The 17271-nt window shown below is 30.2% G+C and overlaps 3 protein-coding genes across 11 annotated transcripts; 1 reads left to right on the plus strand and 2 right to left on the minus strand.

Moving 5' to 3' along the window:
* The first annotated feature begins 498 nt into the window (after positions 1-498).
* On the plus strand, positions 499-9588 carry Rha (protein rha). Of its 9 annotated transcripts, XM_083078384.1 has the most exons (13): positions 507-1017; positions 1349-1496; positions 1582-1837; positions 1988-2674; positions 2817-3130; positions 3225-3465; positions 3537-3657; positions 3787-3890; positions 3959-4249; positions 5441-5769; positions 6062-6380; positions 6630-7567; positions 7976-9588. In XM_083078384.1, exons 1-12 carry the CDS (start codon positions 966-968, stop codon positions 6636-6638), a joined length of 2871 nt encoding a protein of 956 aa, XP_082934510.1. In that variant the 5' UTR covers positions 507-965; the 3' UTR covers positions 6639-7567; positions 7976-9588. The 9 variants fall into 9 exon arrangements, with proteins under 9 accessions (XP_082934513.1, XP_082934516.1, XP_082934514.1 ...); XM_083078386.1 differs by lacking the exons at positions 6630-7567; positions 7976-9588 and having other exon boundaries at positions 502-882; positions 973-1017; positions 6062-6542; XM_083078387.1 differs by lacking the exons at positions 6630-7567; positions 7976-9588 and having other exon boundaries at positions 499-1017; positions 5441-5773; positions 6062-6239.
* LOC145959498 (alpha-galactosidase MYORG-like) lies at positions 6050-9906 on the minus strand. The gene is made up of 6 exons (XM_083078393.1): positions 9793-9906; positions 9346-9492; positions 8059-8982; positions 7305-7828; positions 7020-7176; positions 6050-6790 (listed from the first exon to the last, which is right to left on the minus strand). Exons 2-6 carry the CDS (start codon positions 9488-9490, stop codon positions 6597-6599), a joined length of 1944 nt encoding a protein of 647 aa, XP_082934519.1. The 5' UTR covers positions 9491-9492; positions 9793-9906; the 3' UTR covers positions 6050-6596.
* A 2948-nt stretch (positions 9907-12854) lies between these two features.
* Positions 12855-16292, minus strand: LOC145959499 (alpha-galactosidase MYORG-like). Its single transcript, XM_083078394.1, has 6 exons — positions 16134-16292; positions 15782-15949; positions 14589-15518; positions 13664-14187; positions 13372-13528; positions 12855-13186 (listed from the first exon to the last, which is right to left on the minus strand). Exons 1-6 carry the CDS (start codon positions 16153-16155, stop codon positions 12999-13001), a joined length of 1989 nt encoding a protein of 662 aa, XP_082934520.1. The 5' UTR covers positions 16156-16292; the 3' UTR covers positions 12855-12998.
* Positions 16293-17271: the final 979 nt, after the last annotated feature.

Raw genomic sequence — 17271 nt, forward strand, 5'->3', positions numbered from 1 at the left:
TTAATGGCCCATATTCTGAAACCTCTTTTATCGATAAAAATGCCTCTAAAAGTGGCATATAAGCCTTCTGATTGGCTACAGGCCGCTTTTAGGAGCACTTTTATCGATAAAAGAGGATTCAGAATATGGGCCAATGTCCATAGAGGGAGCATCGCTTTCAGGGATCACCTAAAAGCAGGCCATGACATCTCTCAGGGCCTGAGCAGAATGGCTGCCTTATAATTTTAAGACTATGTTTTATGCCTTAGGTCTTTGTCTTAAGTAACGCACAATACTGTGTGTTATGTCCCGAGTCTTATGTATACGTGAACGTTTGTAAGAAATAAACGTTCGCGTATACATAAGACTCGAGACATAACACACAGTATTGTGCGTTACTTAAGACAAAGACCTAAGGCATAAAACATAGTCTTAAAATCTTAAGGCAGCCATTCTGCTCAGTCTTCTCTCTGTTTTCAGCTTCAAAAGACATTACGTGACCAAAAAAAATGACAAATTGGTATCTTTATTTTTAGTCACGTGATGTCTTTCGATGCTGGGCTGCGTTCGGAAATATCACCCGAGTTTAACATTCGGTGAACAACAAGGATAAAATGATACACTGGTTCACTCGGGTGATGTTTCCGAACGCAGCCCTGAAAATGAGCGTCGAGTGGAAACATGAAATGGCGCCTTAACAAATATCTGTCCCTCCTCGCTGGATTTTTTTTCAGAAGCAGCATTTTATATAATTTATAAGAGGAACTTCGATTAATAATTTGTAGAGACAAATTATATATTATATTTGGCTCTAAATATATTTAATAAATTTTTCGATATTTTTCCATCTGTTTATTATGGCTGCGGCACAGTATCCATGGCAGCGGATTTGAATTGCGGAGAGTGCGTAAATATTTATATAGCGATTTATTTCTCGAGAGATTTGTTATATTTTATATGCAATATTTTATGAAACGTAACGAAATATGATAGAGACGGTTGAATCTGACGTGCAAATTATTTTGAGCATTAAAGAAGGTAAGAAATCTTTTTACATAGATCTCTTAGTTTAGTTATTTTGAGTAGTAGAAGTAATTTCAATTTCTGAAATCAACGTATTTTTAAAGTTATTTTTATAAAATTTATTTTTATAATTAATAATAAAAATAAAGCTACTTTAAAAAACGAAGAAAATTTACATTATAAAAGAAATTACAATTTATATTAATATTACAAAAAAGTATGAATAAATTTTTTTATAAATAAATTATGTAAATTTTAAATAGATTTTAAATCCAAAAAGATTTTTATACATGAATCATTATGATTATTGCACAACCATATAAAATTTTGTGTATATTTAATATAGGAAGGGGTTTTGAACAAGTTTCACAACCAACATTATTGATTGGAACCTTAAATGGACATTCTCTAGAAACAGACAAGATAGAGCCAAGTTCAAATCCACAATATGCGACTGATTTGATTTGGGAGACCAATAAAACTGCATTAAGAAAGTAGGTATTTTATTTTATAAAGTTATACTATTAATCTTAAGACTGAATATAATACAATGTATATCATTTTATATTTAATTTGTAGAATGCGATCAGGACAAGCCCCATTAAAATTAGAATGCTTTGCTTTTAAAGAGGACAAGGCTAAAGAAAGAATCGGATACGTTCTGCTAAGTATACGTTCTGCGCATACAATATCTAAACATGGAGATTTGAATCCGAAAGCAAATTGGCACAAGTTATTGGGATTAAGGAATGATCTTAAAGTACAGAAACCTGAATTACTTCTTACATTAAGAGTTGAAAATCAAAAAAGTACAAATTCAAATTCAATGATAAAGGTAAAATATAATGTTATACTTTTATATAATTAATATCTTCTTAATATAATTAATAGTAAAATTGTAACATTATAATCATTGATGACATATAATTAAAATTAGCTGCATAAACATATCAAATGTCTGTCATCAAATTGTATTATCTCACAGATAAGCAATTTGATGACAGAAAATAATGCCATTCTGCAAAATGATGAAATAATACCTTATTTGCATCCTGATGAACAATTAATCCAAGTGGGCCCTTCAAATACCTGTTGTGAATTATTCTTATTGAGTATCACAGCCACATGTACAGAAAACTTGCATCTGTTATTACCTGAACATTTAAACAATCATGATGTTGTGCATTTTTTATATCGAATTTTAGAAAATGATATAGAACTGAAGTCATTCAATATAGAATTTGAAAGATCTCGTATCTTTCATGAAAAAGTGATAGTGAGAATACAAAGTTCTTTAAATGTATTAAAACATTACCTACAATCAAAGCCAAATTTATTAATATTTTTAAAACATGAAAATAATATAATAGCCGAATCATTAGTTAATTTGCAATCATTAGTACCTGTGGACAATCTGCAAGAATTTCTCAAATGTACTACAAATGCTAGTATTATTTTACATGAACGATGTTTTCTAACTAAACTAGATACAATAGAAAAACCTATTGAAAACCAATATAAAAAATCCTATCTTGACTTACAACTTAAACTACAATATATTGGAAGTAAAATGGACATTGTGCGTGACCCTGATGCAATAATAAGTCCCAGTAATCCTATAATATCTTATATTCAATTTCATAATGAAGAAAATACAAATAATGCCGGTCAGGTAGAATAGAAACTTATCCGTTTTGTCGATAATTCTTATCTTACAGCGATTATGTATTCATATGAATATCTATAAAATATTATTTTATATCATTATGAATATTACTTTACATATAAAATTTAAAGTATCAAATTTTTTTTAGAAATGTCCAGAAATAGAGTCTCACAGAAATCCCAGCGGCGATTTTGGAAAATCTAATATGAAAGATGTATCTCATGAAGTGAAATTGTTTGGTGCAACTGAAAGCAAAAATATAAATGAACAATATGATTGCCAATGCTTAAAACATGAAATGGATAAAATTGTATATTCACGCTCCTGTAATGCAATACCTTGCAACTCCATTAATAAAGATTCTAAATCTGTAGGATCTTACAATTGCTATTGTTTACATATTTCACTTGTGGCAATAACATTAGCATCTACAAAATTATGTGGACGTCGAATTGAATTTCGGTTTGTTTAATTAAATGATTTTTTAACAATTGAATATTTTTGTTTAAAAAAATCTCCTTCGAGATTTCATGTGATATATAATCTTTTCTCATAGATTTCATCATCCAAAAACTGATATCACGTCAATGGTACATGCAACAATGCCAATTTCACCTGGTGAAAAAATTAAATTACAAGAAATTGGATGCCAATTTCACTTTATATCTACGCCAAACGAAATAAAACAATTATTAAAATCTTTTCCACCAAAGATTGGTATGTATGATACAAACGAAAGTGCTGAACCATTATCGTTATCAACGCTTGATGTAAAAGCTTTATTTCATCAGGATAAGGTAGTATTAATGTTATATTTAAAGAGAAAATAATATAAAATATTCAAAATTGAAATAGGAATCTTTTTCAGCCTGAATGTCAATATAAATTATATATGTATGATACAAATCAATATAAAATTGGTGAAATAGATATTGTACTTAAACTAGAGAATCGTGGACCACACTTTATATTAAAGAAAGAAACTATTGGTAAAAAAATATATTAAACTCAATGCTAAACTTTTCTAAATATTTGTTTTTATATTACATTGTTTAATTTTTATGTTAATAAATTATACTTTTGTATTGTTAGTGAAATAATAATATATTTTTTAAAAGATAAAAATCTAGGCCCACCAATATTGGATGACAGTTTAGCATATAAAATAGTAGATGAACTTGAAACGTGGAAGGAACGTCAAAAGGAAATGTTTAAAGCCGAGGTAAATAATAAAACGATAATGGTATTTATTTAATGAAATGTAATTTATATATATTATATATATATTAGCTCAAGAGAAAAGAAGACCGACATTTGAACATGTTGAGCGAGGAATGGCGGAAACAGAAAGAGAATCTAGAATCAAAACTCGCATGTAGTGTCGAGCAATGTAAGATACTAGCCAACAGTTTAAATAACGCTACGGAAGATTTAAGAACGCGCAGATTAAAAAGTTTGGAAAACGAGACCAGATTAATTAAAGCAAACGAAGATTTACAATGGAGATATGAAACCAAGTTACAAGAACTTAAGGATTCCATGGACATGATGCAAAATGATTTTACTTCAAAGGTTTATAAAGTATAATTTACTTCTGTTTTTCTTCTATCTCTCATTTGTTTTATATATTGAAATAGATATCATTAAGAAACGCGATAGAGTATTGCATCAAATATATAAGCTTCTTTTTCCAGAATTTTTCTGTCAATTATATTTTCAATTATATTAAAATATCTCAAACATTAATAGTAGCGATAAAAATCTAATGGAATTTATATGATATCGATAGAATTTTTCAATTATGATTAATTCTAAATTTCATATTTGTTTTTGAAGAGTTAACTTTGTGAAAGTTGCTTAATAATTTTTTATTTTTTAAGCTTTTATTTCTACATATAGGTTTGGATATTTATATGTTTGACGTGTGTTTTTACTTCTTTTTTGTTTAAATTTTTTTTGAGATTATGTTCAAAATTACAATATGTAGAGTTTATCGAAAATGTAAAAATCCCGAAATATTTCGAAAAATGTGCATTTTTATGAAAAATGTTTCATACAAAAGTTATAAGTTTTAAGTAACATTATCTAATAATAATACTGACATAATCTTAGCATTGAATAGCCATGTCAATGTTACATAAAAATCAATAAAAAATTTTTAAATAGAAACCTCCATTCTTCTTGCATATTCTTCTAACTTATCTCAAGAACTTTTCAAAACACTATAAAAGTATTTTTTCATTAAGTATTTTCCGAGTTATGAAGCTTGAAGATTACAGAACCGCTGGCATCAGCAGTGTACAAGATTTCAATAGTGATGTCAAAAACCTTTATTAAATACTATAAGAATTATGAAATAAGATCCTTCCCTCCTCACACCATGCTAACGTGCGCCCACATACACACAACATAAATCCGATTGTAGGATCTCCACAGTCTTAGATGATGCTAATGTTGACTGTACTGTAATCTTCAAGCCTTATAACTCGGAGTACGTATTCAAAAAATACTTTATTTGTTGATAAATCTCGAGATAAGCTACAAGAACATCTAATAAAAAAAATGGAGGTTTCTATTTAAAAATTTCAATTTAATTTTCACATGACATTGACAACGCTATTCAAGATTATACTAATATTACTACATATAATGTGTCACTTAAAACTTTTATAACTTTTGCATGGAATATTTTTCACGAAAATGTGTATTTTTCGAAACATCTCGGGGTTTCCATATACTTTTGATAAATCCTGTATATCTATAATGCTGTAGATCATCAAACTAGAAGAGAAGAAAACTGCTCTAGAGGCGCAAGTAGAAATATTACTGTACGAAAATGAAACTCTGAAATCGTCAACGAGTAAACAGGCAGATGAATTGCAAATGTATCAAAAGGCATCTTTAACTACGGATCAAACAGCGTCTTTGTTGCAAGAATTAAAAATTCTCGAAGAAAAATTGGACAATGTTCAAAAGGGAAAATCATTTTTTAAAGAACAGTGGGGAAAAGCAGTTCGTGAGATACATAAAATGAAAGTAGATAATCAACAAGCCATGAAAGTTCAAATCAAGAACAGTAAAGAAGAGCTGAAAAATGTGGAGTATGTATGTTGTGTCAATTAATTTTATTTATATAAGATGTCTCATTTTAATTGAAAATATTCATAATAAAATCTTGGACAAATTCATAATCGAGAATTGAAGCAAAAATATAAAAAAAGAACATCATTTTTCATGACATTTTGCCATTATAATCAAAAATTAAATATCTTGAAAAATCAATTGTAAATTTATAAAATTAATGTTCTTTAATTTAATAGAAATCGAGTCGTTTTTCTTTATTTATGTTTTATTTTGACATAATACTTCGAAATACAAAATCTCATTTTTCAGTCTGGCCGAAATTTTATCTGTAGATACAAGAGCTTTGAATAACGATCAAATTTTGCTGAAGGAACTTCAAAAAGAAATTGATGTGATCAAGCCAAAACAAATCTTTGCTCCGAAAGAAGATTATAATCGAATATTTACAATAGCTGACGATGCCAAGATTTCTTATAATTATTATAAAATCGGGTCTGACAAATCAGAAGAGTACAATGACCGGCTACAGGCACTGAAGGAGGAACGTGATTCCCTCTTAAAAACCGGAAGTTATGCTGCCGACGATATAGTGATTAAAAAACTTAACACAGAGATACGATCTTTATTGGTAAATAGGTAGCAAATTTATTTTTTGACTTAACATTTGGTTAATATTTTTGTATATTATATGAAGAGAAAACATACAAATTCCGAAAAAAAATCTATGATTGTACAAAGCAAGACAATTTATATACATTTATACAAATAAATATTTTATATGAGACTTTAATTCTCTCTCTTTAGTTCTTAATAAATACTTTATATGAGACTTTAATTCTCATTATTAATAATGTTTCTTCTTTATAAAATATGGAAGTATATCTAGAGGAGCATCATAGTCTCTTAGCCATGTTGGACCGTTGATGACTGTCCCTTTATTTGGATCGAACCATGTTCCTACTGGAAGATAAATATCGCGTCTAGTGAAACCTTCTTGAGTTACCGGAGCAACCAGTATAGTCTCTCCAAGGAGATATTCTGCAACCCGAAGAAGCAAAGTTTAATTATATATCATGCATTTATATTTTTTAATCTTTCAAACCACAATCTGTTCTCCATGTAAATAAATTTTCATAGATGATTGCTAGAAGGCCAGTCGGAAGCCAACATGGCCTTCAGACTGGCCTTTAAGGAAGAAAGAAAAGAAATGGCTTATTACATCTGAAATATCCTATATACAGTACAACTTTCTGAACAATTTTCTTACCGTCATTAATTTTGTAAGCTTCCTCATCAGTTGGATCGATCCACCAGATAGGTGGATTTACGGGCGTGCCTCTGTTGATAGCTAGTTGCATGGCGTTTACAATATCTGATGTATGATTAGCGTGCAAATCGGTATATTTCCTGCAGATGGCGATGGTCTAATAAAATAGATAAGTATTATTAGCTCAGGAATAATATTTTGTAAAAAATTTAAATTATATTCGACAATGTTTTTATCTCTCATAGCATTTCATCTATTTCAAATAGAATTTTTCAGATTCTTTACTTCCTTGTCATAATCCCATGGCACGAAGGAATATTGCAATGATGGCATGAAGACGTTAGCTTGTAGCCATCTGATAAAGAGCTCTTTAGGTGGATATTCCGTACCGTTAAGCGAACCGTCCAAGTAGCCATTACCACCGATCATGTCTGGCAATACGTAAACATATCCATTGAGATTCATCTGCAGCAGCGTCGTGATTAGCGTAGGCAGGCCATTGTTCCACGTCCATCTACTGTCTTTGTCGATCATGCGGACGAATACCGGTAATTTCTGGCTACGCCATCCTACTCGTATTTCGATGTAATCATTGAAATTGGTGGCTAACGTCTGGGCATATTCCTTCGTAAATATACCCGGTTGCATATCAAGTGAACCGTTCAACGCCGGCACCTGCGGTAACCAGGACACTTCACCAGCATCGAATTTGAAGCTATCGATGCCAAGATTCTGAAGGAGCTTTAACCGTGCTATCCACCAGTTTACCGCTTTCGGATTCGTGAAATCGATTGTGGCGGCATTTGCACCTGAAAAAAAATAGCACAATCGAATAATTAAAACTTGAATAATTCTCCCAATATGTTATTTCAAATACGCTTTCTTAATTTTAATATAATGTATTTAGAATTAAATTACAAGATTAATTACTTATTCATTTAAAATTGAAATTTTAGAGAAACGTTACAAGGAAAAGGAAGAGAAAGAATCACGAAAGCGTTTAACAAAAAATGTCCGTTAAATCGACTGCCAAATTTACCTTGCCACCACGACATCTGAACGCGTCTATTCAGATCTTTGACAAAAAAGGAGTTTTGCAATGCAGTAGAGTATGCGGGTTCGCAGCCTCGATTGATGAACGGATGTATCCATAAAGTAACGCGAAAGCCTTTCTGCTTTAATCGTTGCACCAGAGCGGTGACGTTGGGAAATTTGATCGGATCAAACACAGCGGAACCATAACAAGTTTCCCAATTGTCATCAATTTCAATTTGACTGTTGTTGAATTTATTGGCGATAATCTCGTCCGCATAAGTCTCCACAATTTTATCAGTTACATTAGTCTTGTACCTGGCCCAGGTGGACCATATGGGATGTTGAATCATCCTTTCGTCAGGACGACCCGTCGGTTTACCCAAATGAGTTTTTACCATGTTCTGATGAGCGGTCTTCGGATCCAGGAAGACACCTAGTTCATAATTGAGCTGGATGCTATCACGATGTCGATATGGCGCCTTGTTCTTTGCGATGAGACATAAATGATTGTCTAGATAATTATTCTGATCGAGGAACAGCGGACTTGTCTCGTTCACATAGATAGAGATTCCTGTGCTGGATAACCAGTAACGCTCGGATAGTGCCATGTTTGTGGGATGCGTTGGTAAATACGGCTCTTCCTCATAATACATGTGTTGTATAGGCCAATGTTGATAACGATGTTGCGGTCCACCGAACCATTGGGTACCCTCGATGAATGGATAACAATCGACAAGCTCGGCAGCGGGATGAGCTGCCACGCGAGTGATGTAGATGATCTCGTGATCGTCAGTACTAATGCTGGTATACGTAACATTGGCACTTTTTACGCAAAGTCTATTATTACCGCCACAATTTTTTTCAAGCACGAACGGACTTGACTGCGATGGAAGCTTTGTATGCAGAATATTTATCATTCTGCCGCCACCTGGAAGAAATATTGCATTCATCGATTTAGCTTCTTGATTAGGATTTCCGAAAAATATATAATATAATTAATAATCCCATCAAACATCAAGTAAGTTATATAACTGTTAGGTATAATTTCCCACTCAACAGTATACTTGTTACATGTGTAATATTGTATTTATATTGTTGAATAGGCAATTGTAACTAACAGTTATATAATTATTGCTTTGTGTTTGCTGAGATAGTTCCAATTTATAAGAAAAAAATATCAAATAACACACAGATTGTGAGATTGATAAGAAAGAAAAGTTTGTTTTTGTTGATCAATAAAATAACACGAAGAAAATCAAGAATTATATGAGTATAGCATTGTGAGACTCACCATATCTTGTAAGTTTGAGAATTATGGTGCTGTTAATGATGCTTACTTGAAGAAAACCATTTTTGGTATAAAGGTCTATATTGTCATCATCACCATAAGCTAATGCGCCCAAAGTGAATAGCAACAATATAATCGATAAACGCATCGCTAAAATTAATCCAATTATTGAATAAACATTATTGAATAAATATTATTTGTTTTTTAGTAATACACAAATGACTTTTGAGAAAATACCTAAAGAAACGTTAGACGATGGAGATATACAAAATAACTTTAAATAACTTTAGATGAGTTTAAAAAAATACTTTGCATATATATATATATATATATATATATATATATATATATATATATATATATATATATATATATATGTATATGTATATTTCATATTTTATATTATCTTTTTGATTTTGATTTTGATCCAAAGAAACTATTATGACTTACCGTTCTTTTTCAATGGTTACGTTCTTACGCTAATTTCAATGATGATTAAATCAACGATGCCGTTCGTACCGATTTATATATACCCTGAGAACAAACACTGCATTGTACTGATGTGTGTATCAGTTGTATATGAATTAAGTACCTAATCCTGTACCGAATCGATGATTAAACTTCGCATATCAAATCACTAAGTAGATTACATAGATATCCAATCTGATATCCAATTTTTAATTATCAGTATGCAATAATTATCAAACTGCAAAGTGCAAAACGCGTACTATGAGTTTTTATACTATATGTTTTTTAGATAATATAGTTCTTATACTTGTATTTGCTTTTGTTTAATACTATGAGCGAGTATATATATACCCCGCAATTACCATACTGATAAAAAAATAGTTATAATCATATACAGGGTGTCCTAGATCACTCGTACACCCCTTTTCTTTCAAAAACTAAGCATTTTAGAGAAAAATGTTTCAGACAAAAGTTGTTTGGTTTCGAGGGGGCCATAAGATGGTACCATTGGTTTGACCTTGAAGAGTCATTTGAAGGTCACGTGAAGGTCACTTCAATTCTTTTAAATAGAATACCCTATATATTTTTGCACATTCTTGTAGCTTATCTCGAGAGCTTTCCAAAACACTATAATTAAGTTAGTTTTCATTAAGTACTTTCCGAGTTATGAAGCTTGAAATAATTTCTTAATTTTACGTAAATCATAAAATATCTTGTAAAATATTCATTTTTCGATTATCTTACCTTAATACTTTTATGTACAAAATAATGAGAGGAATCAATTGGTGTAAAGAAAACACATAGTTGTTTCGAAGAAAAAATATGTAATTTGTAATTAACAATTACATATTTTTTCTTAAAAATAACTGTGTTTCTTTTACACCAATTGATTCCTCTTATTATTTTGTACATAAAAGTATTAAGGTAAGATAATCGCAAAATGAATATTTTACAAGATATTTTATGATTTACGTAAAATTAAGAAATTATTTCAAGCCTCATAACTCGGAAAGTACTTAATGAAAACTAACTTAATTATAGTGTTTTGGAAAGCTCTCGAGATGAGCTACAAGAATGTGCAAAAATATATAGGGTATTCCATTAAAAAAAATTGAAGTGACCTTCACGTGACCTTCAAATGACTCTTCAAGGTCAAACCAATGGTACCATCTTATGGCCCCCTCGAAACCAAACAACTTTTGTCTGAAACATTTTTCTCTAAAATGCTTAGTTTTTGAAAGAAAAGGGGTGTACGGGTGGTCTAGGACACCCTGTATATAGTTATTTTTAGCAGCAGTTATATCTAAAAGTCATTATTACTATGCACAAGGTTATTATTAATATTATTAATATTATAGTAATGATAACTATAAAAATAGAAATCTCAATTATAATCTTTTTTACTATGTAATTATAATTTACCTTTTTTCAGTGCAAATAATAGTTATATAACTGTTATTTGATGTTTGCCGGACATATATATACATATATATTTAGCCAAAAAAATTAAAATTATAATAAGATGAGACTCAATAAGTTTAAATATTATTTTGTCTAATTAATGACAGAACTGATGATTAATATAGTTACAATTCGTTTTATAACTGCTTGTGATCGAGTTACACATTGTATTATGGACATATTTTTATAGATAAACAGCAGATAAATAATAGATAGTAAATATCAAAAAATTTGTGATTAATATTTTTGATAGGATAAAATATTTATCATATAATTAATATAGATGAAAATTGTAATTTCGAATTACAATATCTTTTTTAAGATTTATAATAGCTAAATTATATTAATCATTATTATATATATTATTATATATAATAAAGGGTGTCCCATTTTAATTTATCATCACTAAAAACTTTTTTATTTGTGATTCTGCAAAATAATGTTTTGAATAAAAGTTGTTTGGTTTGAAGGGGAACATAAGATGATGTCATTGATTTAATCTTGGATGGCGTCGTTAGGACAAGGTCATCTTGAATTTTTCTAATGAAACCTGTTATTTTTTATTGAATATTCTTATAGCTTCTTATAGCTTCTTATAACTAACTATCAATTCAAATTACATATTTTTTTTTTAAAAACAACTGTGTGTGTTTTTTTACATCAATTGATTCCTTTCATTAATTCCAGCATAAAAGTACTGAGATAAAATAATCGAAAAATGAATATTTTATGAAATATTTTATAGTTTATGTAAAATTAAGAAATTCTTTAAGCCTCATCATAACTCTCGGAAAGTACTTAATAAAAAAAAAATACTTTATTATGTTTTGGAAAACTCTCGAGATAAGCAATATAATCTCGGATGAGGATATCATGATTTTATTTCATTGCACCAGAATTATTTAGTTCATCTATAAAAAAATTAAATCTGTTAGACATTTTGTGCATCAAACAATTTTATCCTTCTATTTATTGAAAACATACAAATAATATAAAATAAATACATAAATACAAAATTTCACTTATGTAGAAAGTGCTATTGTCTATAAAAAAATATGAATATTATTTATTACAAAAGAGATATATAAAACACAGTAGCCAATAATATAATTTACATATGTAAATGGAAAAAACTAAAAACATTGCACTAAATTACGTAAAATTGCGCTTGCGCAAAATTAAAATGGTTAGCGCAGTTAATCTTTTTATTATATTGATTATATATATTGATATAAAGTTGATATACGATAAGCGATTTATCCTATCAGTAATTATTAATTACGAGAGAGAATTTTCGGTATCTTTATAAGTTTTTAATATCTATATTTGTGTTATGTTTCTATAAAAGTATATCTATAAATGATAAATATTTAAAAATGAAAGAAAACACACAGGAAATAGTTCAGATATAAACAATTCAGATAAAACAAATTATTACGATATATTAATTACCATTTTTATATTATAGATAAGATAATATTAATATATTCGTTAAGAATATAATATTATATACAAATTTATAATAATAACATAAGTGTATTGCAAAAACAACATAATTATTATTACAAATAAAAACAATTAAATAATTTTCGTAGGTAAAATTTCAATTTAATAATTTTTTAAATTTTACATGTCAAATTTTAATTTAATAATTTTTTAAATTTTACATGTCAAATTTTAATTTAATAATTTTTATATGTAAAATTTTAATTTTTTCTTTTGTATTATTACTGATATTTCTTAAAGTACGGAAGTGTGTCTAGAGGAGCAGGATAGTTTCTTATCCATTTCGGACCGTTAATGATCGTTTCACGATTTAGATCAAGCCATATTCCCGCAGGAAAATAGATATCGCGACTGATGGCACCTTCTTGAATTACCGGAGCAACAAGTATAGTCTCTCCAAGAAGATATTCTGCAACCCGATTAAAAAGTAAAGTTTAATTACGTATAATTTATAAATCATACATTTATAAATCATACTTTTTCTCAAGTTACTATTTTTTTCACATATGAATACATTTTCATAGATAAGGAAGAAAAATGAGAAATTATTTATTACGTTTGGAATATTATACATGTATAATATTATGAAATTACCGTCATTAATTTTATGAGCTTCCTTATTAGTCGGGTCGACCCACCAGATAGGTGGATTTACGGGCGTGCCTTTGGTGATAGCCTGCTGCATAGCGTTTAGAATTTCTGGCGTCATACTAGCATGCAAATCGGTATATTTCTTACAGATGGCAATGGTCTGAGAAAATATAGATAAGATATTATTATATCAGAATAATATTTTGTAAAAGAGTTAAATTAAATTATATTCGACAATGTTTTTATCTCTCATTGCATTTCATCTATTTCAAATAGAATTTTTTAGATTCTTTACTTCCTTGTCATAATCCCATGGCACGAAGGAATATTGCAATGATGGCATGAAGATGTTAGCTTGTAGCCATCTGATAAAGAGCTCTTTAGGTGGATATTCCGTACCGTTAAGCGAACCGTCCAAGTAGCCATTACCACCGATCATGTCTGGCAATACGTAAACATATCCATTGAGATTCATCTGCAGCAGCGTCGTGATTAGCGTAGGCAGGCCATTGTTCCATGTCCATCTAGTGTCTTTGTCGATCATGCGAACGAATACCGGTAATTCCTGGCTGCGCCATCCTACTCGTATTTCGATGTAATCATTGAAATTGGTGGCTAACGTCTGGGCATATTCCTTCGTAAATATTCCCGGTTGCATATCAAGCGAACCGTTCAACGCCGGCACCTGCGGTAACCAGGACACTTCACCAGCGTCGAATTTGAAGCTATCGATGCCAAGTTCCTGAAGAAACTTCAATCGATCCACCCACCACTTTACTGCTTTTGGATTCGTGAAATCGATCGTGGCAGCTTCCGCTCCTGAAAAAAGTAACACATTTAAATGATTGAAATTCGAAGAATTTTTCGAATATCCCCAGTAAATACTAAGCAACAGTTATATAACTGTTATAAATTCTTATTAACAATGTAAATGCAATATAACATGTTATTGACATTATGTATCATTATATTGACATTATGTAACAGATGTATTGTTAAGTGTTTAACAGTTATATGTATAACTGTCACTTAATGTTTGTTGAGATGTTTACATTATCAAATACATTTTCATTAATTTTGCGATGCAATTTAGAACTAAATTATCAAAATAAATTATTTAGCATTTAAAATTGAAATTTTAAAAAGATGCGGAAGGAGAAGAGCAAAGGATTGCAGTGTTAATTAAGAAATATCTTCTTTAAATCGACTGGTGACCTCACCTTGCCACCACGACATCTGAACGCGTCCATCCAGATTTTTGACAAAATAGTTGTTGCGCAATGCAATAGAATATGTGGGTTCGCAGCCTCGATTGATGAACGGATGTATCCATAAAGTAACGCGGAAGCCTTTCTGTTTTAATCGTTGCACCAGAGCGGTGATGTTGGGAAACTTGAACAAATTAAACACAGCGGAACCATAACAAGTTTCCCAATTGTCATCAATTTCAATTTGACTGTTGTGGAATTTATTGGCGATAATCTCGTCCGCGTAAGTCTCCACAATTTTATCAGTTACGTTAGCCTTGTACCTGGCCCAAGTGGACCATATAGGATGTTGAATCATCCTTTTGTCAGGACGATCCGTCGGTTTACCCAAATGGGTTTTAACCATGTACTGATGAGCAGTCTTCGGATCCAGGAAGACACCTAGTTCATAATTGAGCCGGACGCTGTCACGATGTCGATATGGCGCCTTGTTCTTTGCGATGAGGCATAGATAATTGTCTCGATAATTATTCTGATCGAGGAACAGCGGATTTGTTTCATTCACATAGATAGAGACTCCTTTGCTGGATAACCAGTAACGTTCGGACAGTGCCATGTTTGTGGGATGCGTTGGTAGGTACGGTTCTTCCTCATAATACATGTGTTGTATGGGCCAATGTTGATAACGATGTTGCGGTCCACCGAACCATTGCGTACCTTCAGTAAATTGGTAACAATCGGCAAGCTCGGCGGTGGAATCTGCTACGCGAGTAATGTGGATGGTCTCGTGATCCTTACTTCCAGAAATGGCAGTATGCATAACATTAGCACTTTTTACGCAAAGTCTATTATTACCGCCACAATTCTGTTCAAGCACAAAGGGACTCTCTTGAGTTTGCGGTGAAGTCTTAGTGTGAAGAATGTTTATCATGTTCTCGCCGTCTGGAAGAAATATTGCATTCATTGATATAGTTTCTTCATTATGCTTTTCAAAATTTAAAAGATTAAAAATTAAAAATTAAAAAATTAAAAATTAAAAATTAAAAATTAAAAATTAAAAATTAAAAATTAAAAAATAATTGTTCCAATTTATAAAGAGAAATATTAAACATTAAACATACACTTGTGAGATTGATAAGAATTAGTAGAAAAATTCACTTAACAAAATAATACAAAAGAGATAAAAAGTTATCTGTATAACTCACCATTTTTCGTAAGATTAAGAAAGATGAGGCTTTTAATGATGGTTATTTCAAGAAGGCCATTTTTGATAGGAATTACTACTGACTGTACATTTTCGATTTCTTCGACATCGTCACCGCAAACCAACGCGCCGAAAGCGAACAACAGCAATATTATGGAAGAATGCATCTCTAAAACAAACGCAACAGATATTATTGAATATATATTTTTAAATAATGTAAATGTCGTTTTTTTAAAACGTATGAAAAAAATTAGATAAAGAAAATGGTATTTATTTGTACTGTACTTTATTTGTACATTTTAAATATACGTCTTTTTTTCATCTATCTTAAAAACTACAAAAAAATTACTTACTGCTCCGTTCCAGTGGTTGCATCCTACACTATTCTTAATGATGACTGAATCAGCGATGCTATTCGCATCAATTTATATATACTTGCTCAACACAATAACAAATACTGCATTCTGTTAATATTCCACATGAATTGTGAAAAACAGTAATATCACATATTGAATTGATGATTAAAAATGGGATATCAAATCACTATTTGATATAGATAGTTTCTGATATCCGATTTTTAATTATTAATATCTCTGCAATTGTTTGCGTAAATGTTTCATGGGAATCTTTTTAAATATTATAGATTTTCGGTTTGCCTTTACTTCAGAATACACACTAGTACGCAATTCCTTTTTGCAAGTCCAAATTGTAAGTTATATAATTTGCTTGAATGACAAATTGCTCAATTAAAGTAAAAAATTATACATATATATACATACATCTATATATATATATATATATATATATATATATATATATATATATATATAAGGTGTCTCATTTTAACTTAGACAAAAGATCCAATTTGCGCGAGTATTAATATGCGGTGAAAAAAGGCAGCTTATTATATGATCGCTAAGATATGAAGATTTAGCGTTACGCACAACTCATATGTAATAGTTGTTATCATTTATAAAGCATTCCTTTCAGCGCCAGCGCTTCGTCGTGTGCTTGGTAATACATGACAGTGGACTCTTTCTTTTCGGTATGTGCTAATACTCGCGCAAATAGGTCGATCTTTCTTAATTAATTTTTCATTAATTATTGCGAAAATCGCAAAATAGTACAGGATTTTTCTATTCAGCTTAACTCTTTTATCTGCATGCGAGAGGTGATACAATTATTATCAGACACCTTGTATACATATATTTGCACTATATTTTTTTAAATTTTAATTTAATTATTCATCATCATTCACATAATTTCCAAAAATTATTTACACTTATTTTCTAGCTATTTTCTTAATTTGATATCAAATGATAAGTAACACAAACGACAGTATCACATAAGTTTATTTTAGAAAATTGTTTGAAAAAGGTGTGTTAAAAAAACCTCAATTAAAAAAAAACCAAGTATATATATATATAATTGCAAAATTCCATTTATGTAAGATGCTATGGCACACTATAGTAGAATATTATTTATTACAAG

Source organism: Camponotus vicinus, unplaced genomic scaffold (genome assembly GCF_025532165.1).
Source record: "Camponotus vicinus isolate PSW18456_S1 unplaced genomic scaffold, iyCamVici1.0 SCAF_1, whole genome shotgun sequence".
In the NCBI taxonomy this organism is placed as follows: Eukaryota; Metazoa; Arthropoda; class Insecta; order Hymenoptera; family Formicidae; genus Camponotus; species Camponotus vicinus.